At 57.0% G+C, this 23213-nt stretch overlaps 5 protein-coding genes across 5 annotated transcripts; 3 read left to right on the forward strand and 2 right to left on the reverse strand.

Moving 5' to 3' along the window:
• Positions 1-1756: 1756 nt before the first annotated feature.
• On the reverse strand, positions 1757-10810 carry F5144DRAFT_588815 (uncharacterized protein; the record flags this gene model as incomplete). The annotated part of the gene is made up of 9 exons (XM_066789969.1): positions 1757-2904; positions 2977-3775; positions 3998-4899; positions 5250-5308; positions 5912-6903; positions 6940-9342; positions 9571-9838; positions 10009-10311; positions 10713-10810. 9 exons carry the CDS (start codon positions 10808-10810, stop codon positions 1757-1759), a joined length of 6972 nt encoding a protein of 2323 aa, XP_066648602.1.
• Positions 10811-15625: 4815 nt separating this feature from the next.
• Positions 15626-16696, forward strand: F5144DRAFT_625370 (uncharacterized protein). The gene is made up of 3 exons (XM_066792222.1): positions 15626-15965; positions 16017-16041; positions 16198-16696. Exons 1-3 carry the CDS (start codon positions 15783-15785, stop codon positions 16617-16619), a joined length of 630 nt encoding a protein of 209 aa, XP_066648603.1. The 5' UTR covers positions 15626-15782; the 3' UTR covers positions 16620-16696.
• Positions 16697-16791: 95 nt separating this feature from the next.
• F5144DRAFT_555879 (uncharacterized protein) lies at positions 16792-18276 on the reverse strand. The gene is made up of 2 exons (XM_066787938.1): positions 17931-18276; positions 16792-17858 (listed from the first exon to the last, which is right to left on the reverse strand). Coding segments are annotated over exons 1-2 (819 nt in total). The 5' UTR covers positions 17932-18276; the 3' UTR covers positions 16792-17040.
• A 933-nt stretch (positions 18277-19209) lies between these two features.
• Positions 19210-19931, forward strand: F5144DRAFT_588817 (uncharacterized protein; the record flags this gene model as incomplete). Its single annotated transcript, XM_066789970.1, has 2 exons — positions 19210-19836; positions 19914-19931. The coding sequence occupies 2 exons, from the start codon at positions 19210-19212 to the stop codon at positions 19929-19931; spliced, it is 645 nt and encodes a 214-aa protein (XP_066648605.1).
• A 926-nt stretch (positions 19932-20857) lies between these two features.
• F5144DRAFT_555884 (PITH domain-containing protein) lies at positions 20858-22462 on the forward strand. Its single transcript, XM_066787939.1, has 3 exons — positions 20858-21067; positions 21196-21755; positions 21815-22462. The coding sequence occupies exons 1-3, from the start codon at positions 20989-20991 to the stop codon at positions 22166-22168; spliced, it is 993 nt and encodes a 330-aa protein (XP_066648606.1). The 5' UTR covers positions 20858-20988; the 3' UTR covers positions 22169-22462.
• Positions 22463-23213: the final 751 nt, after the last annotated feature.

Consider the following 23213-nt stretch of genomic DNA (forward strand, 5'->3'; position numbering starts at 1 on the left):
TTGTTTGAAGTTGGGCATCGTCCAACATGCCGACACGATGGCGCTTGCGCCATTGCGGATATAAAGACGTCGGGTGGTCAGTCGGGCCGGGTGGCATGGCAGAGAGCTCTTTTTTGGCGGGAAGCTGTTTCCCGTGTGCCGGTACTTTCGACTTTTTCTACTAGTGCGGGACGGTTTTGTTTTGCTTCTTGCTATTTCCTTTCTTTGAACATCGCGGTCTATGTTGGCGTTGAGCGATATTGAGATTGCCGTAAGCGGAGATTAAAGATCGAAACGATACCAGAGTTTGGAATTTATATATACATATGTCAATGACAGATGAGTACACCGATGTGATACCCACTTTGCTCACGGTTGTGCCATGGTACATACCAGAATGTACTCTTATCGCGACGACTAGCCGCCCCCCTGCCAAGTCAAACACACCACAATATCCAAACCACTCTCCCCGATGCCCGTATAACACAGCAACTCCCACCCACCCCGCAAGCCAACCCACAAGGCAGGTGCCCAACGCCGACAAACTAAAGCTTACGGTCGCACCCCGCGAGCCGTTCCCGAGGGCCAGCCTAGCCAGTTTGAGTATCCTTGAGCAGGCTACTCTTTGTGTCAGTATCCCCTCCCATGGTATCGGTAGCCCACCTCCCACTTCCCGCCTCCCTATTTGGTTACTCCTCCTCCTCCGTGTGCCACGTCGTCAGAGCGCTGATTGACTACATGGCGCGCTTTACTTTATGGAATGGTGGAAGTTCCGTTCTCCTTTTGCCGTTGGGGTGGCTGAGAGTGGTTGGGGCTGCGGTGGCTTGGGCAGTCGTGGTAGCTCCGGCGGGCTACAGCGGCTTGTGTAGTTGAGTGCGTATTTAGTATGCGTATTGGTGGGCGTGGAGGGGGGCTCGGTAACGGGAGAGGGTTGTTGAGGGGTTGGAGCAGGCTGGTCGGTCGGGTGTGGATGTGGGATGTGGCTTTGGGGTTGAATGGGCGAGTGGGCGAGTGAGCTAGTAGTTGAGTGTAGTTTAGAGGAGGAAGCAGGAAGCGGAATGCTTGGTGTGGTGGGCTTGAGCCAACGCGTGCGATTTGGATCTTTATTAAGGGGAGGGGAATCTCACGATAGATGCTCAACACCCCCAGTTGTTGCCATGGATACGGCCGAACACCGGCCGCGCTATTGTGGCTGCACTTCGGATTGCGCGTACAGTGCGCTCTTGCCTGAACAGAGCGCCCGCACATTATAAGGAAGGCGCACACAGTGGATTTCCAACGAGGACCACAGACCGGGTAGCCTAGCGGTTACTGGCGGTGGTCCTCGGCCCACGGGCAACTGGTTCACCTGCTAGATACTCGGCCGTAAGAGGAGGCTACAGGTTCGAGCCACGGAGTTGCCCTGGGAATTTCTGTGGAGGCGTTTGGGACGCCGGCGGAGTCCTCCAAATGCAGAACGAGCAGCCCCCATCGACCCGACGGGGTATCACCGGGCTGCACACGAAGTAAACCCCCCCCCCCGAGGGGGTTTCGTAACCTGCTACCCCCCTTCGACCGCGAAGGGGGCTAGCCGGTGAGCTTTTGCTTTTTCGACCAAAATGTTTTTATATAATTCCCGCCTCTAGATTTAACGTCCCCAGTGCGCCCGCCTCAACAATCAATTACCATCCACCATCATACTACGTAATATAATATAACTGATAAACAAATTAATAAACGCCAGCTTGCCGTCCCATCCCATCGCAAAACCCTCCATTCAATAACTTATACACACCCCTCAAAACCCAAACCCACCACCCGCCGCACCCCCACCATCCATCGCATCCAAGCCCTCCCCCATCGGCGGGAACCAAGCCGTCTGGTCCGGCCCCGAATCCTGCATCATATTCCTAACAGCGCTCTCTCCAAACCCACCCAGCGTCCAGTCCATGGCCTGAGCAAACCCGTCGCCGAACGTGGCATACTCATACTCCGGATCGGCGCTCGAAAACGCGCTGTTCAGCCAGGGGAGGGACAGGTTCGCCGCCATGTTGGGGCCCGGCTGGGGCGGGACGCCGACCATGTAGGACCCGGGGCCGCCGGCGGTGTTATCGGCGGTGGACGGGCCCGAGCTGGGTGACGAGTTGTTGGTGGGGTCGTACATGAGCTGGGGGCGGCTCAGCCAGGGCCCGGTGGGGGTGCTGCCTGCGAGGGGGGTGGAGCTGGAAAGCGAGAAGTGGGAGGTGGTGGATGGGCGGGGGCCGCTGGCTGATTTGTTGGTGGCTATTTCGGAGAGGAGTTGTAGCCCTGTGCTGGCTGTAGGTGGGTAGTCTTGTTGTTGCTGCTGTTGTTGTTGAGGCGGTTGGGAGATGGGAGGAGCGTTGCTCCGTTCCCCGACGCTCGGGCGTGAGTGAGGGGGCAGGGGGGTTTCTGCTGCGGAGGTGTTCGTCTCTGCGCTCCGCCCGCCGTTTTGGTTCAGCTTCTGTTTGTGGAACCAAGACCGGATCATGACGAGCACCACGAGGAACTTGGCCGCCGGCCGGCTCCTATCTCCGGCGGCCGTCGCTCGGAACTGTTCAAGCAGACGGTCGAGATGCAGTTCAACCTTCATATCGTCCTTGTCTATGACTTTCCCCAAGTCGCTCTTGGGCGACGATGCCGCGAAATAAAGCTTAATTAGGACGACGACTGCGTAGGCAACCCGCACGAAGTTGAACACTGGAAGGCAGCGGATGGTGTGGACGTCAAGCGACAAGAACAGATCAAAGATGCCGTTGATAGCCGTGAGGCAAGCCGACAGAGCGTTAATATGCGCCACTGACAGCGCGCCGTCCATCCCAAGCTGTGTCTCACTGGGGTGTAACCGGCATTCCTCGGCGGCGTCGTTGTGGGTGGCCACTTCGTGCATGTAGAGGCTGATAACGTGGAAGCTCATTTGAAGTGATGCTAGATCAGGGCTTGTCAGTAAAGTCTAGTTGTGAAGGATCATAGCAGTTTGCCTAGAAGATTAAAACGTACGCTTTCGCAGCTCTTTCGGGACCGAGTTGTTGTATTTTTCAAGCTCTCGCTCAAAGCCCTTGAGCGCATGTTGAGTTCTGGCCTCGGCGAGGTTCGGCGTCGACGAGGGCTCGTCCATGGAGAATTGGATACCGATATCCTCGGCTACCTTGTGTGACCACACGAGATGGCACAGATATTTGTCCGTCGGTGCCGCGTCGGGCGCAGACTCTAAGGCCTCCATGCACTCGGCGACGAATGGTGTCCAGCGGATAAGGCTCGGGCGGTGCAGCGCCATGGCAGTGTTAGTCGCCATGAAGTAGCACGTCAACCAGGCCCGACGGGCTTCGGTGGTAGTTGGATCGGGCGGAGACTGTTTGCGGAGTGGATGGTCCCGCCAGGCATGCGCGATGTGTTTCCTAAACCCACCCTTCGCAGCCTTTTTCCTCCCGAGACCAATCTCGATTGCCATAACGGCAGCGACATGGACCAACTGGTAGAATTTGAGTTCTTCAAACCGCTCAGGCGGCCAGTACCAGATGACAGCCACCGTAATGGCCTGCACGAGCTCGAGGCTCTTGTTGCCACGGATGATGATCTTGTCGGCAAACTGCTGCATTAACTCTTTGGTCAGCACCCGTTGCAGGTTGGGCAGCTCGGACGCCGCCCCGGCCATAACAGCCAGGAACAGAATCGGCTTGGTCTTCCTCAGCTCGGCGGCGGTCAAGTCGGGGGGCAGCACCACCCCCGGTAGGTGTGGGCACATGTGGACATTGTAACGGTCCAACAAGTCAGCCGCCAGTCCCATCGTCAGCAAGCCCTTGTCGACAACATCCGGTTCCCGTTGCTCTTCCGAAGGTTGGCAACCCGGTTGCGGGGTGACCGAACTCGATGGCGCGGTATCACGCGTGGCAGCAGACGAAGGCCCTTCCTCACCCGATTCCTGGCGGTCATCGAGCTTCCTTTTCCGCCCGCCCAGCTCCGCGGTCACAGGCTGGGCAACCGATGGACGAGGAACAGACGGCGTGACACCGTATCTCACGACCTCGGCCTCCCTATCCCAACTCCCTCTCTGCCCGACACCAGCCCCGCCACCACCACCACCGCCACCTCCCACCCCTCCCAAACCCGACACACCACCAGCACCAGCCAGACCACCACCAGCACCAGAAGTACCACCACCAGCCAACCCCGTCACAGCCGCCGCCGCAGCGCCCACCCCCCCAACCCCCCCCACCGCCCCCCGCGTCGCCACCAAGCTCGCCGTCAACGCATCAATCTTCTTCTCCAGCTCCGCGACCCTGCTATCCGTCTTCTTCTGGCGCTTGCGCGTCGGTTGGGTGACGACACAGGCGCGCTTGCCCTTGGCGCAGCGCCGGCAGGCGCCCTCCGGGTTGGCCGGGTCCGGGTCGCAGCGCACTTTGAGGCCGCGGCAGGACTCGCAGGCGCGCGGTTTTTTGGGGTCGGAAGGGTCGGTTGGGTGGTTGGGGCCGCCTGTGGTGCGGTCGCGGTCTTGGTCCGCGTCGGGGGAGTGGGAGTGGTCGGGGGAGTCGGGGTTTTGGTCGGGGGACTCGTGGTCGGGGTCGTGGTCGTAGTCGGAGGGCGCGTAGGGTCCGCTACGGCCGCCACCGCCGGGGCCGCCGGGGTAGTGTTGGTTTTGGGTGGGGGGTGTCGCGGTGGAGTGGTGGCGGCTGCCGGCGGTGGTGCTGTGGTGGTCCAAGGTGGACGGGGTCGGGGCGGCGGTGGTGGAGGAGTTGGGGGTTTGGGGCGAGAAGGCGGCCGTCAGGGGATCACGGTTCTGGGCCATGGCGCGCGCGTTTTGTTGATGCGCGTGTGCCTGCGCCGATGGCTGATGGGTCGTTTCCGACGGTCCCCATGACGGCATCAATGGTTGTTGTGATTTGGAGGCGATGTCTCGACCTGGAACGGCGGGCGGTGTCGAGGCTGCCGCATTGCGGAGCAATGGATCTAACCTGTGATCCATGCGTGCGAGCAGCCGTCCCAAAGTTGACTTATGCGGATTTGGAATTGGCACCGGCGATGTTGTGGCCGAGATACCGATCGCGAGCGTTGTCGCTAGATGGTCGGAGTTACCAATCCCGACATTCTGCGTCACAGTTTTCCTCGGCCAACCAGAAACCAAGTCATGCCAGTTAAGGTGGACAGCGCTTTGGCTAGGATGGTCTTACCTTTGCGACTTTCTTTCTTGTATAGTCAGTCTTGAGCGGGACGACCCAAACTGCCGACGAAGCCGACGGTCTTGGCATGGAACTGAGAATGGCCCCACAGACTACACTTGCAATGGTCAACATTTACGGATTGAACCAGACATGTGATCACGGAACCCAACGAACTGCGTGTTTCAAGCACCATGATATCCCATATTAGACAGTTACGTACATACATGTGTATATAGCTTACATCGCCCCATCCAAAAACAAACTTGGTGGTATCTCCTCCGCTGCACCGCAGAATCGACAGATAAAAAAGAAGAACGAAGCAAGCTAAAAAGAAAACAGATGGATAGACGATCCAACCCGTCAGGGTAGGAGAACCAAAAACAAAAGCTAAAACAAACAGAATAGCCGCGGAGATGTCCAGAAGTGGCTACCACCATCCGCTCAATGTGTGCGCGCGTATCCATGAAAATGATATGACATGACATGATCTTCGCAAATGTCTCCTGTGCAACATGCCGGCTCGCAGGCTCGCTCGTTCAATGAAATCGTACATGTCGTGGTACTAGGGCGGTAGGTCGGTCGTGGCGCAAGGCGACGTTGGTCGTCGTTCAATATCAATAGGAAGAAAAGAACGGGAAGAGGCGGAAAATCAGGTATCAAAAGTCGAAATGGTATCTTGACTGAGAAAGAAGCAACAGCGGCACCAGAAGTGGGTATGTGTGCCGCGGGAAGGAGTTCCCAAGGTGAAAGGAATCTGCAAAAAGAAGCCTTAATACTGGGCTTCCTCACGCAGCCGGCTCTTGGACGGCTGCTGGCTGAGCGAGCCCATAAACATGGCGCTCTCGCGTCGGCTGCGGTACGGCTGCTCATAGGGCGCCGGCGCCAGCCCGTTTTCGTACGTCGGTCTGTCGTACCCGGGACTGGCCCTGTGTCCCGAATGTGCTTGGCTGGGATCGAAGCCACCTTCGTACGCTGGCCTCATCGAAGGGTGGTGCCCACCGCCCATCTCGTGGTTCATCGGCCGCTGGGGAGGCGGGGTGGGGGTGCTCCTCGAGTGAAGCGTAGCCGCGTTCATCTGCGCCATCTGCTGCATCGACATCGGCGGCGGGGTCGGCGTGCTCCGGTTCCCATGCGCTTCTAGCGACTCCATCAGGCGTTGCCTATGGGGGGAATCGCTGTGCGAAGTGGATGGCCGCCCATCCGAGGGCCGGCGCTCCTGAAACGACGCAGGGAGCGAAGGACGACGTTCTTGCGTGTACTCGGGCTCAGTCATGGGCAGCTCGTACTCGGACGGGTCGATCCCGAAGATGACCTCATAGTTCTGCAAGAACATGGCGAACACCGGCGCGGGGATGTTGAGCGTCGGCGAAAATACGATGCCAACATTCCGTACCGTCATCTTGTTCACGTCCGAGTGGTCGATAATCTTGATCAAGAATGATATCAGATACTTGAGGAGCGCTGCGTTTGCCTGTGGGAGACGCTCGACAAGCTCGGCAAGGGCAGCCATCTTCTCTTTCTGGTTCGTCATCTCCGTAACAGCGATAAACTGTGTGCGCAGGTCATTGGTGAGGATCGTGCTCGGCAGCTCGCGGAGATACATCTTGAGCAACGAGGCGATGGCGTGGATGTCATAGTACTGCTCGTCGGTGAGCAGGTTGATATCTCCCTCGACGTTGAACCGTTCCCTGAGTTGCTTGATGACGAGGTTCGACCCGCTCAGGCGGAAGATGCCCTCCTCAAAGATGGCATTCTTGGTGTCGAGATACTGGATGCAGCGGTAGACGACGGCAGGCAGCGGAACCCTGACGTCCACGGGGGCATTGTATCGGACAGCCTCCGCCAGCGTAGCACCAAAGGCTTGCCGAATGGGTCCGTGGTAACCGCCCGTCGGCTGAGAGTTCCCGCCTTCGCTCCCAAAGAGTGAGTCCTGGCCGTCGCTCGACGTCCTCGTCTTCGGGCCAAAACCGAAAAAGCTGCGCTTCCTGGCCTTCTTCTCCTCCTGCGTTGGCGGCGTGAGACCCATGCCGAGCTTGCTGCCCCATGACTCCGTGTGCGATATCACTTGTGGGTCGCGAGGTGCCGAGATGGTGTAAGAAGACGTCGTTGACTGGCTGTGCGTCGACTCGTGATCTAGCTGCCCGTATGGCTTCCCCTTCGCTGCGCCCCCTTGATGCGGGACGTCGCCTTGCTTGGTGGCCTCGTAACTGACCCCAATCAAATTCTCATCTACTGCCGCGCTCTGTTGCGATTGTTGAGATTTTGCCTGGGCATGCGCCGCCTTCTTCTTCCCATTACCGCGGTCACCATTCCGCTCGTGGGCGTGTTCCTTCTTGGCGTGTTCCTCGTCGTCCGGATCGCGGTAGTCTATCCAGCGAAGCAAGGCTTCAACCCACAGATCACGCTCTTTGTCGCTCTCCGCGCACAGCACGTGCTTCGTCACGCTATTCGGGTCCTTCTTCTTGGGTTCCAAGATCAGGAAGGCATGGCGATACTGGTTATCACCCTCCTCCGCAGGGGCGCCCTGAGCAGGCGTGCCGTCGTTGGTGTGGTGGGCTTGCTTGCCGATCTGTGCCTTTTGGAGCTTGATGGTACCGAGGTGTGCCCCTCCGGGAGTCTCGTAATACTTCAAGAGGGGGCCGTCAAGGACAAAATACCGCGCCTTCCAGCCTCCAAAGTTCTTGCCTCGCTTCGTGAGATAGCCGTTGCGGAACGGCCGGCCGCCCGGCCCGACTCTCTGTGACTCGGCATTGTTCTCGCCAGCTGAGCCTCCGATCTCGTCGGCGTTAGGCGGCAAGGTGCTAGTAGACAAGTACTTGCAAAGCTCGAGCGCCGTGGCATTGTCCAAGGGGGTATTCAACAGCTCGTCCAAGTATTGGTTGAGGGCAATGCGCCGGGCATCAAGTTTCGCCGGCGCATGGCCACTGAAGAGCGACCGGTCAGGCGTCCTCGCGGTGAAAGCAGGGCACTGTTTCAGCCGTTGATCCAGCTTAGCGAGCGACGCCGAGTCCTTCTCGATTCGCCAAAGTTCCCCGCCGTCTGCTCTCGAGTAAATCGCCAGAGTGAAGACTGGGTCTTCCTCTAACTGCGTTAACGAGATTAGGCTGGCCCTGGAAGGCTTCATACGAGACGACGCAACCCGAATGTCGATGGACGGAAGCGCGTTAGGGGGGAGGAGAAGGTCGGGGTACTCCTCGGTAACGAAGCCCTTGAAAACCTTGGTCCGCTCTACAGGACTGTCGGTGCTAGATTTGGTAGGGCTCGGTGTCCCATACCCTTGGTCTTCCTGCTTGACGATATTCAGTGGCCTGGGCGACTTCAGCACCAATGGATCTCCGGCAGGAGAAGGTGTCAAAAGAGGCGTGTTGGGCGGTAACGGAATGGGCGCCCGCGGTGGCCGGGGGGACAGCGGTACACTGGGGAAGCCCAGAGGGGAGAGCGGGGGGGAGTTGACCGGCGACGTCAGCTGCGTAGGCCTGGGGCTAGAAGGGAGGCCGGGGCTCAGCAACGCTGAAGGCATGGCTCGAGAGTCGCCGTTCAAAACCCCCGCAAGGGACGCTGGCTCCCGTGGCGGGAGCAGCTTAGTGGTCTGGACTAGCCTGGGGCTGGCAGGCATTTCGTTCGGAGGCGCCTCGGCCTTGTCCGTTGCCTTGCGACTGCTACTCTGCTTGCTCTTTTTCGACAAGCTGCGAAATTCTGCCTCTTTTCTGGCCAAGATCTCACGTTCCCGCTCGTCCTCCTCTCGTGTCCTTCTTCGCCCTCTGCGGTCGTCGGGTTTCAATTCGTCAACCTCGAGGATATGGTCGTAGTCGGTATCCGTCTCCGGGTCCTCGTCCGCGACATTCGGCCTGGGCTTCTGTTTCGGCTTCGGCGTCGCGGGCTTCGGCTGCACTTTTGCGTTCTTCAGGTGGAGAGGGGCCGGAGGAGGCTTTCGCGGCGGCGGCGCAGCGGGTGGAGGGAACTTGGAAGCACCCTCGTCGGGCCTCGGCGACCGCTCTGGTAGCCCGACTGGGGGCTGCGGCGGCGGCATCCGAGGCGGTTCGCGGGGTGTGGTACGGGAGGGCGGGACGTTCATCATGATCGGAATCTCCTTCGCCTCGTCTAACCGTCTTGATGCCACCTCCGCCTCGCGCTCCTGCTCTTCGTGGTCAAACCGATCCAATGCATGTTCGCTCGGCCTCGGCATCGTGTGCGATGGATCGAGCATCTCGCGAACGGTCGGTCGAGTGTTGGTGGTGGCAGTCGTTTGGTATGCTGGTGGGGTTATGGGATACGGCGCCAGGGAAACGTCAATGGGCGAGTGTTTATGGTCATCCGAGTCCAATGTCTTGGGTGACAGGGGAACTTCGAATACCTGTTCCTTGGGTGACGAAGTCGCAGTATCGGCACCGTTCAGGCTCACCCCTTGGCCGCTTGACGCCGAAATTGTAGGCACCAGCGGGGCTTCGGACCCCTCCAACACCTCCTTCAACTTCTTTCTGTATTTTTCTTTATCCTTCAACGCCCGCTCGAGATCCTTGTTGAGACCTAGGATCATGGCTCTCTGCTTATCCACGAGCCTCCAAAGCTGCGCATTTTGCTGAGACTGCGACTGCTTCTCTTTGAGCAAATACTGAATGACTGCCTCGGGGCTGCCGGCCGTCTTAACCAGGTTCGCGATTTCGTTGGGCCCAACGGTGCCGTCCTGTGCTGTCTTCTGAAGGCTGGACCTTGAAGAAATCGCGGAGATGGCGGAGTCTATCGATGAGTTCCGTGGTTGGTTCCCGGCGGGCTCTGCCCGCGCGCCTGCCGGACCAGGCATGATGGGAGGTCGGCTTGAAGGAGGGCCCCCAGGAGGTTGTGCGGCTACGAGGGGGTCGGAAACACTGCGCACCTCATTCGGAAAACGAGGCGAGTTGGGAGACGGCGCCGGTCTAGCACACGGACTGTCAGCGCACGCGCTTCCGCCACACGGGCTACAAGGGATGAGAGCGGATCCTCGCCAGAGACGCACCCAGTACTTGTCGCCTCGGGGGTGGTGCTCCCTGAGGAATCGCTGTCGAAGTACGTCTTCTCGGACGGTTGCGAAAAATCGTCTTCTGGGGCTGCGGTGGTCACGATGCGCGGGACAGCGGCAGAAGAAGAGTCAGGGAAGGACGAGTCTGTAGAGAGTGGGCTTGCGGGTACCCGTCTCGACCTAAAACGTACAAAGCGATTGGGTCAGTACTGTGGACACCACGGTCGCGGCACGAGTCGGTCGTTGCACCACCGCGCAGATGCCAGGCAAGATGCCGGCAAGACACCGGGGCAAAATGTTCTCCGCGGGCAATACGGGAGAGCGCTCTCGTGGTGGTCGTGGTGGATCGTGTAAGTAGGTAAAAAAAAAGCAATGCCTCGAATTATCTTCGGCTCCAACTTCGCGTCTGCTTTTTGGGCACCGTCGACTGGGCAGAACACTCTGCAATGACCCCGCCCAAAAGCGTCCCAAGCAAAGCCCAGTGGTTGAGGAACAGGGAAAATAGCGAAAGGGAAAGAAAGAAGACCAATCAACGGCGTGGGGCCGGTGTTATGGAGGAGGAGCGAACGGAAGGCCCGTACCTCGAGCTTGTGGCGTCCGGCCGAGTTGGCAACGGGCTATTGGCCGTGTAGCGCACTGTTCTCCCGATGGTAGGGCTGTCCTGGAAGGTCGAGTCCATAGAGCCCAGGTGTGTGGCCGCGGAGGGCTGGTGAGATGGTGGTGAGCCAAGTGGTCGGCCAGGTGGTCGTGAAGGTGCGACAGGGAATCCGCCGTGCAACAGGCTGGTGGAGGCCCTGGTTCGTGGGCGAAAAGGGGGGCGGCAGATTAAGCAGGACAGCTCGCGGAGGTTTCGAGATCCCTGGGTGACCCAAATCGGCGTCGCATCGATAAATCAATCTCACTCGACCACTGCCAAAATCAAAACAATAAAACAAGGCGGCCGTAATACCGACACCGCGATGACAGGAGAAGGTCGTTTGAAGAAGCACACGTCGACGTCGTGGTCGGCGAACGATGGTAGGAAATATGGGGCTCTTGAATAGATAATTTTAAACTGCCCGGGATGGAAGTGCACACGCCTATGGCGCTAAAACAGAGTTTGGAAAGGCTAGGCAAGTCATTGCTGCAGGTCCATCCGCTTGCAGTTGATGATGATCGAGCCCGGTCGGTCTTCAAGGCACGTTCCGGTAGTCTGACACTTGACCCGGGGGAAAGCTTGACTAACTGCCCGCTTGATACCCGTCTCCGAACCTGCAGTGCGAGTTGCGATCCGATGGATGGGCTTCGTCTGATACCGCGGCACGCTGCAGCGAGATCTGGGCAGGCGAGACAAGACAAGAGGTCCGTTCTGCGGTCCAGGCGCGGCGAGACGGGCTCAGGAGGGCTTGAGGCGGCTTCCAAAATGGACTTAGAGGCAGGCACTGTCTCGGCAGCCCCACCCACCTTCGCTTGCCCCTCTGTCCCTAATTCCCGAACCCCACAACGCAGGGGAAGACGGCAACGTTTGCTCCCATGGATGGGATGGAAGTTGCGCAAACAGTACCTACAATGCCGAGGTGGCTTTGTCGTCGACCGGCAGACAGCAAGCGCTGTTGCGTCTTAACTTCTGGCCTTTTTCACAGTCTAAAGTATGATTTCAAATGGCCAAAGTAACACGAGTAACACGCTTTGCGAGGTGGTTGTCATGCGGCACCCAACACAAAGGTCCCACCTCACTCACTAACAGATAGGTTCGGTCTCTCTCCTCTCTCTCGCATCCGGACCTGGGCCGGATAGTCAAATACTGTCTGAAACAACTCGCCGTTCCAAGGACCTTTGCTAGATTTATCCGGGCTCCGACTCTCGCTTTTACAAGTAAAGTCCGCGGCCGGGTTAGCAACTCTATCCAAACAACCTCGATTCCTTTAATGTCGGTATCGTTGTTACACCCGCAAGCAACCGCCCACGTCCGTTCCAGAAGAGCGGTTGGATATCCCCTGATTCTCTTCACTAACAATTTTACACAGCACACCAAAAATATCACGCGATCAATTCATCCATATCGCTCAATCGCCGTGCCATTCAGCTTGATGAATCTTTAACACTAAAACTGTTCTGCCAACCCGAGACTTGTCGTTAGCGCAGTACTCATGTGGACAAGAGGCGGGTCTCTGCAAGCCAAGTCTCGCCCATGCAAATTCCCCACAGATGCCAAGGCCCGACGACTTTCAGAGTTCGAACTCGGAAAGGTCCAGTCCCTCCTTCCTCATGATGAGGGAAAGCAGGAGCAAATCTCTCACCCCGTACCTTTTCGTAGTTCCCTCAAGTTACAGCTTTGTGAAGCCTTTTTCAGTGAACGCCCTGGTCGATCAATCCCAGGGACATTCGAATGGTCTGTCAACCCACGAAATTGCGGGGAAAGCTACTGCCACTTCCCACGGACCACGACCCCCACGAATTAGCGATGGTCTCATGCAGGGGCTGCGAGAGAAAGGCTCATTGCAGGCGCACAGGAGCCGTCTCGATTTCATGAATGCCGTCCCAACAAACCCTTCCCCGTCGCAACATACAAATTGTGAGTACATATGCAGGAACCCGGGAAGACGCCTACCGACCAGACGCACTGTGATATCGCCCGCCAGTGCCGTGAGTTCCTTGACCCAAGCCCACATCTCGGCAAGCCACAGTTCTCGGGTCGAGCGGAAAGGCACATGCAACGCAACGACCCCTAAAGTAACAACAACTTGTCAGTCAATTTTTCAGAACAGGTTCAGTCTCATCGCCTTCTCCGCCGGAGCCGAAATGAAGACGCCATCGAGAGACGGGTTCTCAGCTCTCAAGCCGCCAATGGGACCACCGATACTCACCACACGTCGCATCAGAAAACCTGCTTAAAAAAAAAACCACGCTGGCTTTAAAGATGAAAGAGCGGTGTGACGGTGGAAATCTACATCTCACCTTGGAAATCTTTCCACATTATCCCAAGAGATTGATTCTCAACGTTACCAGGGATTCCAGGCAGCCCCGAATGCGCTCAACGGGCAGATGTTCGAGATGATTGGGCCCTTCAAAATATGGGCCTTATGCAAGTCATTGCTAGAGCTCCGCTTTCTGTTGCGATGTTCACTCGCGTGGGCGAAAACAATTTCTACGGCCCATGATGGGTTGCACATCGCGGCTAGCCAGCCCCTGAAATTCCCCCAGCAGAGCTTGCTGAACAGCAAGTCGCGCAGAGAGTCACGGGGTTGGCCGCCCAGCAAGTCATCAACCTAGCTTCCACGCTTCTTGACAAACACGGCAAAAAAGTCAAAAGTCTTTGCTTCCGGCCGCCGAGCTCGGTTGCGCGATCCGAAACGTTCCGGGGTGCGGAAAGGCTGGCCAAGAAACATGGGGGATATGCAGTGATCTTCAGGGTCGAAGACGTCACAGTTTCAAGTGGCTCCGTCCGCTGCTGTTTAAAATCCCGGAGCCCGGCTCGGAGGGCAACAGGCCTGCTCCGGGAACCCAAACCCGTGCAACAAATTGGCCTGGGTCGACGGCCGCCCGAGAACCAAGACCTTGTGCTGTGTATTGTCTGAACTCACCTTGTCGCCAAAAGGTCAGGCCAACCCGCAAGCGGCCCGAAACTGTCTAACAGTCATCATTCGGCAAGAATTGCCTTGACCACCACCGCGACTTCAACAGGAACATTTTTCGTAATCACAACAGAGCGGCTCCCCAGACCTGCGGCACGGATATTACCGTCCCTTGATGGCGACCACTGAGGCAACTGCTCACATGAAACACCCTGAAGGCTAAGTGGCCAGCGGCCACGCGACACCACCCTCAACAACTCCAAACAACCGTGTGCCTCGCCTATCAAGTCGCTTCACCCTATCCCAGCACCAAGAAGCTCTTCAAACGCTCCATGGCTACGGGTCACTTGTTTCCACAATGCGAGGCCTAGTTCGCTATCTACCACCGTGCTCGTGTTGCCTGCGCCTTTGACATTTATCAGTGCGATATGATCACTCGAACTCGCAAAGGCAGGGCGAGCCGAGACAGGATCGGGGGTCGACAAGTCCCTTGCTCTCGGCCCGTCAATGCTTGGTGGCCTGACTCCCCACACTTTAGATCTCGCCGCCGGCGATCTTGTGTAGCCTTCTTTAGACTACCATCATGCATGCATGCAAGGCTCCCCGGCAGCAAATAACGACACAGCAACGTTCCAACAGTAAAACGTAATCTTGGTGAGGCTCGGCCGTCGGGGTTGCACAACCTTTGGATGAACAGAGTGGATATTTAGATGCCGCTTGTGCCATATGTCATTCCGGCAGCTACGTCACACTATTAATGTCAAATCACACAGGACCCAGTACAATCGACACCTCTCATCGCCGGGATGGATAATAAAATCCCGTGGGGTAACAACCAAGACAGACCCAAAAGAGAGTAGCAGAGGTTTTTGCTGCCTGCGATGTGAGCGATCTGGGGGATGGCGGCGTCTGAACGGGGCTCGCAGGGGACGGCCAAGTCTCAGGGGCCGTTTCAAAAAGGTGCATGCTGACTGGCAAGGGCAATGCAAGCTCTGTAACGATGCTGTCGCGTGCCGTCGCGGTCCAGCTCCTCCTGTCTAGGCTGACAAAAACCAAAACAAATACCAAAGTATGTGAATTCGGTTGGCTCAAGTCTTCGTACTCGTACTGGTTGGTGATGGTGAGCTGGATGCTGGCTGGCTGCATCCCCGGCTTCACCAGCTCCGGCCGCAGCTGGGGCCGCTTGACTGTCTTCGTAGGTGTGTACGTCATCCCCTTGCAGGGTCCGATCGTTCTTTTCTGAAAGGTCCGTTGCTGGGTGCTCAGTTATTGGTGGTCTGTATGTGAATATAGAGTGATACTGGCATTGTGAGAGAATGGACTAGATGGCTGCTCAATCATAGGGGGGTGAAGGTCAAGTAAACACCAGCTGTAAACGGGTAGCGTGACTCCGCAAGTGAACCACTTGGCTTCTGGGATAAGTCCCGGAAACAACTGTCACTACGGCTGAAGTGACGGGGAAGAAATGACATTGAGAGAGTCGACATGTTGAATGTCGAACCCATTTTTCCTTGGTTCCAAGACTCAAGAGCATTAAGTCTGACAATACTGAACATGGACCGGCTGCGAATCTGGAGTCTTCGATGCTCCGAATTGGTAGTCCATTTGTTCCCTCAGGAAACTTTATCTCCTGCCCTGCGCCGTCTTCGTGGGCGTGTGTCTACCGGTTTCGAGACAGGTTTTGGTCCTCACCGTCCTGAGTTACTGAGAACTCCTAATTACGATGGCAGCCACTTCCGAGTTACAGCCCCTGAAAGCTAGTGACTTAAGTGCCTACCTACCTAGGTAGTAAGGTAGGCACTATTCAGATGTTGTAGATCATCTTCGCCCTTTCCGCGTAAAACACCTAATCGATCCGAAGGGGGAAAGAGTCAACGGAAGATAGGAGGCGTAAGGTAACGTGGGATTTGAAAGTTTGATATAGACATCACTCATCTACGCAGTTACATATCTCCAGCCGCCGCATAGGAATACCAACTCCGTGCATTTTTAAGCTCCCCAACAGCTTAGTTTATAGCAACACACATCGCGTGCCTCATTTCACTCAGCAACCCAGAAGTCGAGTCTCATCGCCACCCATTCCCGCCACCTGCCGCAATGAGCCGAGACGCGTATTTGTCTGAGAAGGCAGAGCCCATCTTCTGGTCTACCGATGTTTGGGCCGGAGACCCCGACGGCGACATGACGCTCAGCTTCGAGGACGAATCCTGGAGGGTCAAGAAGGACATCGTCACCACCCACTTCCCCTGGATCATACCGGCCATGGCCCGAGCAGAGCCGGTAAGCAGAACTTGAGTCTGTTCTCACCAGCTGTTACTAAGACAAGGGTAGGGGGATCCCGTCATAGTCTGCCCCCGTACGTCCACGACGACTCGCCCGAGGGTCTTTTCTGCTCTTCTCCAGTTCCTCCACACAAACGGCAAGTTCCCCGATATCAACCCCCCCCTACCCCATCGCCCCACCACCCCAGCAACCAACTAACCCTACCCCCCTCCCCTTCCCCCCCATGCAGAACTCCCCGCCCAACTCTGGGAAGACCACCCCTCCTTCTTCACCTTCGTCGAGATCTACTTCCTGGCGGAACGCTTCCGACTCAACGACCTCAAACTCGGCATGGCGGCGTGCGTGGAGGAGCTCTCGCGGCACGTGGTGGCGGTGGCGGGCCACCACTGCGCGCACTGCCGCTTCTCGCGCGGCGAGGTCGACTGGGAGGAGAAGCAGCACTTGGCCTCGTTCCTCGACGCCGTGCTGGTCGTGGAGACGCAGCCGTGGAGCGCCAAGATGGTCAAGGCCATGTATGATGCCGGTGATCGCATGAAGGCGCGGTTGTTGAGGTTGCCGGCGTTTCGGTTGTTTGTGGAGGAGTTTCCCGAGGGGATGGGCTTTGCGCAGGCGATTGGGGCGTACAAGCTTTTAGGGAGGGCGGTGGTTTGAATGAGGGCGGTTGGATGGGGAATGGTGATGGTTATGGTAAAGGGGGTAGGGTTATGGAATTGGTTTAGTGTTTTGAGCTTCGGTTGGTAGGGCATATCACATCAAGTAGATAGATCTCTTGTCCATCAGTAGCTTGAATCGACACTGGGGACTGCCTCCGGGGCGTTTTGGACACTTCCCGCCGTTGTGGTCGAGGAGTTATTAGTAGATTGTTACAATGCTAAGAAGGATGAATGGTTTTATGTTTGTCTGAAAACCTGTATGTACTCCATCCAGCCTCCGTTTTCCTTCTGTTCGTGTCTCGTACATCATTAAACCGGCCGTATATCCCCATCATATATCCATCATGTATGTCCGTCAGAAAGCTTCCGTGATATCCAGCGCCTTCGCCCATGAACCTGTAAACCAATTCCCTCAATCATTAATGCCTCCCATACCCCCCGCCATACCCTCTCCCGTGCCCATACCCATGTCCATGCCCATACCCAGGACCATCATATCCATATCCACCCCTCTCACGCCCATACCCACCACCACCCCGTCCATAGTCATAATCATAATCGTGCTCCCGCTCCCGCTCGTGCTCCCTCTCCCGCTCATACGGATGCGAATGCGGATATTCCGACCACCGATCCTCCACCCTCACACTAATCCTCCTCTCCCCGCCATCAATACCCACTGCTGACGGCGGGCTCGGCGCCCTCGGCGCCCTCCTCTCACGCGGCTCCCTCCCCGGCAAGCCGTCCACGTAGCGAAACGTCTCCGGCTCAGGCCCCGGCACCGGCACCGGCACCGGCACGGGGACTCGGACGGGGACTCGGACGGGCACGGGAATGTAATGGTCGCGCTCGATCACGACCTCGGTGTCGCGGTCGCGGGAACGGGAGCGTGAGCGGGAGCGGGAGTAGGAGCGTCGACGCCGGCGGGAGCGGGAGCGCGAGGATTTGCTGCTGCGGCTGGTTTTGCTGTTGTTGTCGGAGGGGTCGACGTCGACGGCGATGACGTCGATTATGTCGGGGGAACAGCGCGGTGGGGGGGCGGTGAGGGGGAGGGGTGGTGGTGGTGGTTGGACGATGATGGGTGGTGGGGGAGGGGGCGAGGCTGGGCGGAGGATGACGGGTGGGGGAGGGGACGGTGGTGGGACGATGGTGGTTGTTTTGCGGCGGACTTCCCAGATGCCTGGCTGAGGGGGGTCGGCGAGGTAGAGGCGCTTTTTGTGACGGTGTTCGCGCGGATACACTGGGGGGGTGGGTGGGTTAGTTTGTGGGGGAAGGGGGAAAGGAGGAGAGGGGGCTATGGAGGGGGGCTTACTGGTTGGTATAAGAGTGTGGACAGTTTTGGGAAAGAGGTTAGGGATGCTGGCTACGTGATATTGAAGTCGTTTGAGACGGAAGAGTCGATATCGGATCGCCTTCTGATGATGGTTCCAGGGTCAGGTACGGAGGAGTGGAGATGGGATGACCCCCAAAAACAAAACTAAGTGGGAACGGAGTGAATATGTACTGTATTTGTATGCGGGTGGGATTGTGAAAGTACCGATCTCTTGCCTGCATCACCTGGGTATTCCAAAGTCTTTGCGGTATTCCCTGCGGTTGGACTGAGACATGTTGATGGTCAGATGCAAAGGCTTGGGGCAGAAGCGAGCGTGCCCTATGACGTCGTTGGTGCACTTGGCAGCCCTGCTTTTGTCAGAGCCCTGTCGAATCACCTGCAGCACCCCTGTGACACAAGTATTTTTGGTGGGGCAAGAATCGAGATTGCTGAGATTGCTCGAGGCGTTCTAGACCTCCCATCGACTTTGAAAAACTTAGTCTCCGCTTGGCCGTGAAAGAAGGGAGCACCGCAAAGTAGTATATTCACCGGTAAAAACCATCAAACTTCAAATGCGGAAACTGTAATGGTATTACGCAAAACGCAGGTTTTCTTCGGAGCGCGGGATGATAAGCTGCGGTCCAGGCATTTGCCCATCAATGAATGAACCAAATACAGAAAAGTACATGGGCACCCCACGCCCAGTGATTCACGCCGTGGGGTTGCTTGCGCCTGCGCCTGTCATCCCCAGATCCGAGGTCCCAGATCCCCGGTGCTTCAAGAAGCCAGCATTTCTTCCACAAAATTGCTTCTTCATGAATCGACCCGCCTGTCTTCTGTCCTACGTTATTAATATTGGTCCTAGTCCCACTTACGCTTCTCGCATCCGAGGGCTTGGCTAGCAAGCACTGGAGCTGAATTGGCCGATAACGGCCCGCACTCATCAGAACTGCGCGCACACTCCCGCTCAATTGTACTTTCCCGCACAGTACTCGGGTTCTGTCTTTCAGACTGCTCAATCTGCCATTTCAGGTGCTACATGCCTGTCTACCTAGTCGATACTCGAAGGGCCGCATTCATGAAATAAACAAAGTGTGTCCATCAGAGCACTCGACAACAGCCACACTCTCCCCTACGATCCTCTACAAGTATTCTTAGCAAGGCGACTAGCCTCGCGCCACTTTGCGCCGATTCTTCACCCCGGTCCTACGCCCCGTCAACCTTCCCCGTCAACCTGCTGATTGACTCTACCCGGTCGACCACTTCGACACCAGACATAATGGTTAACAAACATGCGCCTGGTACGACCCGGGTCGACGGGACGAAAGCCAGTATCGCCAACCTCCCATATGAGCTCCAAGTCGCCATCTTCGAGGCTGCCATGGAACCCCAAGTCATCTTTATGGATATCCACAACGGGTCCCTGACCTTCACGCCCCCCGCGGACAGGACCATCGGGCAGGCCTGCCAGCTCTCGCGAGAAATTTATCTTAAAGGCAAAACGCTCCGCCAGCTCGGCAACCACCACGTCTGGGTCAACAGCGACAGCGACATCTTCTACCTGCGCAGCGACGACCCAATCCCGCGCTCCCACCGGCCCGCCGAGCGATGGGAATCGACCCCCGCGCTCAAGGAGCCCTTCTACCTGCGCGTGGTGCGCAACGTCGGCGTCGACCTGCAGTACCTGGGCGAGCACCCGCGGCACGACGCCATGATCCGGATCTGGTCGCTCTTCCCGCACCTGTGCGGCCTGCACGTGCTGGTGCCCAAGGGCCCGCCCCAGACCCCGGCCCTGCGCGCCGGCCCGGAGGGCCTGGTGCTGTCCGACATCCCCATCGCCCACATCGTCGCCGCCCCCAAGCACGACAACGAGCTCTGGCTCGCCGTCCGCTACCAGGTTAAGAAGGTCTGCGCCCGGATATTGTCCGTCGAGAACGGCTGGCAGGGCCGCCACATCCCCGAGGTCTATGGGCACTTGACCAGTCTGCGCCCTGGTCATAGGCGGACTGACGGCCCTGGCACAGCTGACTAGAAGAGCTTTTCGTCGCGGCCTGCGAAGAAGACGGGTGGTGTTGGTGCTGTTGGCCAGGCGATGATGGGGGAGGAAGAGAGAAAAAGAGAGGAAGGGAGAAGAAGAAAGGAAGAGGAGAAAAAGCGGGTGATATTGGAGATATTAGCCCGGTATGCATGATGAGCAAGCGGGATGGAGGATGAGGGATGGAGTCACTGGTATCTCCGGCGCCGGTCGTTGTTAGCGGTGCTTTTTTCTTATGTTTGCCTTTTGGGTTGTCGTGAAGAAGGAGGCTCGGCGCCGGCTATGCATCCCTGTTTTCTTGTCGGGTTGTGGTTTTTTGGATTATTCGGGTCGGCGTATCGTGGCATCGGGGTTGGGGACAGGACATCAGCATTTGGCGCGGATGGGTTTAGACCAAGTGCATTAGAGATACCTGGTAGAAGTGCAGCTAGTATAATATCAGAACAACACTCAATACAAAGCGCATTATCTTAGAGCAACGGCCGCAGTCTACGAAATACAGGAAGGCGTCTCGGAGTATCTCGCTCAACAAGAGACACCATGGCCGGGGGTAACCAAATTCGTTCTCTTCATTCTTTGTCCGAAAGTCGTGGCCTTTTTGGTCTGATCATGACTAACTACGTATATCTAGATGGATAGAATCATCTTAATGTACTTAACACAAACGGGTGCTCGCCCCTCCTGGAGTGACTAAACTCAAGTTCTCGCAGCCGCCGCGTCTGTACGTGTATTCTAGCGGGGGGATACCCTCATCTACCAATGGATGTAACAACTAGACTTGAACTTCACGAATCCCTGTTCATGCTGAGGACGTTTTCCTGCTTCGAAGTTCTTGTTCTGCTGATTCAAGATCAGAGCTGCGCGATTTGCCGCTAGCCGAAAAGGGAATAGTCCCGGTTTCTCCGGTGCCTTCGGCGATGCCCCACCTGTGGTCTTTCTGGCTTGCTGAGTGTTCCTGCAGCTGCCTCGGGGCCGGGCTTCGAATTCCTTCTCTTGGACACTTTTCCAAGCACGTCGCCCAATATGTCGAAAACGGTCAGCATCTCGTCGCCATCGCAGCTCACGGGGCTGCTGCAAAGCTCCAAGCTCGTGGTGGCAGACTGTGAGTCCCGCCGCGCCTCAGATCCCTTCTAATTTACCCCGCCATGGCGCCTGCCTTGTAGCATCGCCGCGACCCTCCATGCCTGATCCGCAATCTCGAGCGCAGCTGACTCCCGTTTTGTATCATAGTCTACGCCGACTGGTGTGGCCCCTGTAAACAAGTCGCTCCTGTGTTCGAACAGCTCTCGGCCGCTCTGTCACGTCCCAACCTTGTGACCTTTGTCAAGATCGACACCGACCAGCAAAAAGAGGTCGCACAAGCCTACCGAGTTACCTCTCTGCCCACCTTCATCATATTCCGCAATGGCAAGGTCGCCGACAAAGTCCAGGGCGCCGACCCCATGAAGCTCCAATCAGTGGTCAAGAAACTTAGTGAGGAAGTCCAAAACATGGGTAGCGGGGACGGTGAGGCGAGCGGCAGCGGGAGCGGCAGCGGCGGCAGCAACTGGCGGGGTGCCGGGCTACCCCGCGGCTACACCGACATCACGAGCCAAATCGAGCTGCGGTACTGTGAGCTGCTCAACGTCGACCCGGATGCCGGGGGCGTGCGGGTGCTGTTTGACACAGCCAAACCCAGCGCGCTGTCGGGAGGGAAAAGCGCGACCAAAGACTGGGTCGAGAGCGACACAGACGAGCAGTTGTTGCTCTTCATGCCCTTCCAGGCGATGCTCAAGCTGCACACACTTCAGGTGAGCTGTGACTGTTCCACCATTGTTTGGCTTGATGGCCTGCTAAACGCCTCGATTAGATTACATCGCTACCGCCTAGCGACGACGATGACGAAGAAGATGCCCCCATGAGGCCGCGAACCATCAAGCTGTTCACCAATAAGCCGCACAATCTGGGATTTGACGAGGCAGAGGATCTGAGTGCGACCCAGGAATTTGAGCTCTCTGAGGAGGACTGGAACGACGAGGGTACCGCAAACATCCCCTTGAGGTTTGTCAAGTTCCAGAACATCACTAGCCTGGTGCTGTTCGTCGTGAACGGCGATGGCGATGGCGAAAAGACGAGGGTGGACCGGCTGCGGCTTATTGGAGAGACTGGGGAGAAGAGAGAGATGGGCAAGCTCGAGAAGATCGGCGATGAGCCGGGCGAGTAGGCGGGCGCAGGCCGAACTGGCTGCTTGCAAGATGCGGCCGGGTGATGAGTGATGACTTCGGGGCATAGAAGCAGACATGGCATTAATAGGAGAACAATTTATATGCCTGAGGCTGACGTCCCAGGATGCATCCAGTCCTCGTTGTTGACTTGTGGCCCAGCAGTTGATTGCCGAGCTTGATCTCGTGAATGGGCAGGACGCGAACCATCACATCACACCCATGCAGTCCTTGGTAGATAAGCAGCGCTATTCTAGAAATCGCACGAGACGGTCACAATATCCGCAATACTTCACGAACGAACCACGTAGTCTTTGCTAGGTCTCAAAGTTCAGGAGGAAATTCGTGAGACTTGCTGCGCTGTCAAGGCCAATTGACAGTAACCATACCCAACTAGCTGCTCATTTCCGTGTCACCCAAGGCAATCCCCGGAAAGCTCAGCAAGCTGAAACCAGCAGCTCTCTGGCCGCATCAACAAGGAAAATAATGTCCAGCCTCAACGTCACCACCCAGTCCCTGGAGGGATTGATCTCGATGGATTGGACTGACGAGGAGGCCGGCCTGCAATATGATCGTTCTGTTCCACAACTGACACAACGAATACCATGGAGGTTCCGAAAGGAACGGGAATCGAAGCAACCGGGGATGGTCAAATTTACTGATGTGGAAGCCGCACACCAAAAGAAGGAGACAAACAAGTGGACGGGTTCGACCAACGAAGGCTTTATAGGTACCCCAAGAGGCCCCAAGAATTTTTTCTCGGTGGGGTCCGGAAAAACTATTTCCGGTCGCGCCCCCACTTACCCCACCATCCCGTGTCCCCCACGGCAACCCGACCCGACTTCAGCAACCGCAATGAGCTTGGATCGTATTGAATTCGATCCTATGAAAGTAAAAAAGGTAACGCGGACCTGAGACCTACGTCCCATCCGACACGAGACATGATTGCCAGCCATCTCACATCATTAGGGCCATCTATGTAGGGTTTTTTGGCGCGTCCATTGCTTCATCACGGACAAGGTGTGTAAGTCGATTATATACGTTACA

Source organism: Chaetomium tenue (genome assembly GCF_020726465.1).
Source record: "Chaetomium tenue strain MPI-SDFR-AT-0079 chromosome Unknown F5144scaffold_1, whole genome shotgun sequence".
Classification (NCBI taxonomy): domain Eukaryota; kingdom Fungi; phylum Ascomycota; class Sordariomycetes; order Sordariales; family Chaetomiaceae; genus Chaetomium; species Chaetomium tenue.

Bases quoted from the DNA above. Each gene is read 5' to 3' on its own strand.
- F5144DRAFT_625370 (XM_066792222.1), top strand. From the start codon at position 15,783: ATGAGCCGAGACGCGTATTTGTCTGAGAAGGCAGAGCCCATCTTCTGG. The intron at 15,966-16,016 runs GTAAGCAGAACT...AGACAAGGGTAG, and splicing joins CCATGGCCCGAGCAGAGCCG to GGGGATCCCGTCATAGTCTG. The intron at 16,042-16,197 runs GTACGTCCACGA...CCCCCCATGCAG, and splicing joins TCCCGTCATAGTCTGCCCCC to AACTCCCCGCCCAACTCTGG.
- F5144DRAFT_555884 (XM_066787939.1), top strand. From the start codon at position 20,989: ATGTCGAAAACGGTCAGCATCTCGTCGCCATCGCAGCTCACGGGGCTG. The intron at 21,068-21,195 runs GTGAGTCCCGCC...TTTGTATCATAG, and splicing joins CAAGCTCGTGGTGGCAGACT to TCTACGCCGACTGGTGTGGC. The intron at 21,756-21,814 runs GTGAGCTGTGAC...CGCCTCGATTAG, and splicing joins TCAAGCTGCACACACTTCAG to ATTACATCGCTACCGCCTAG.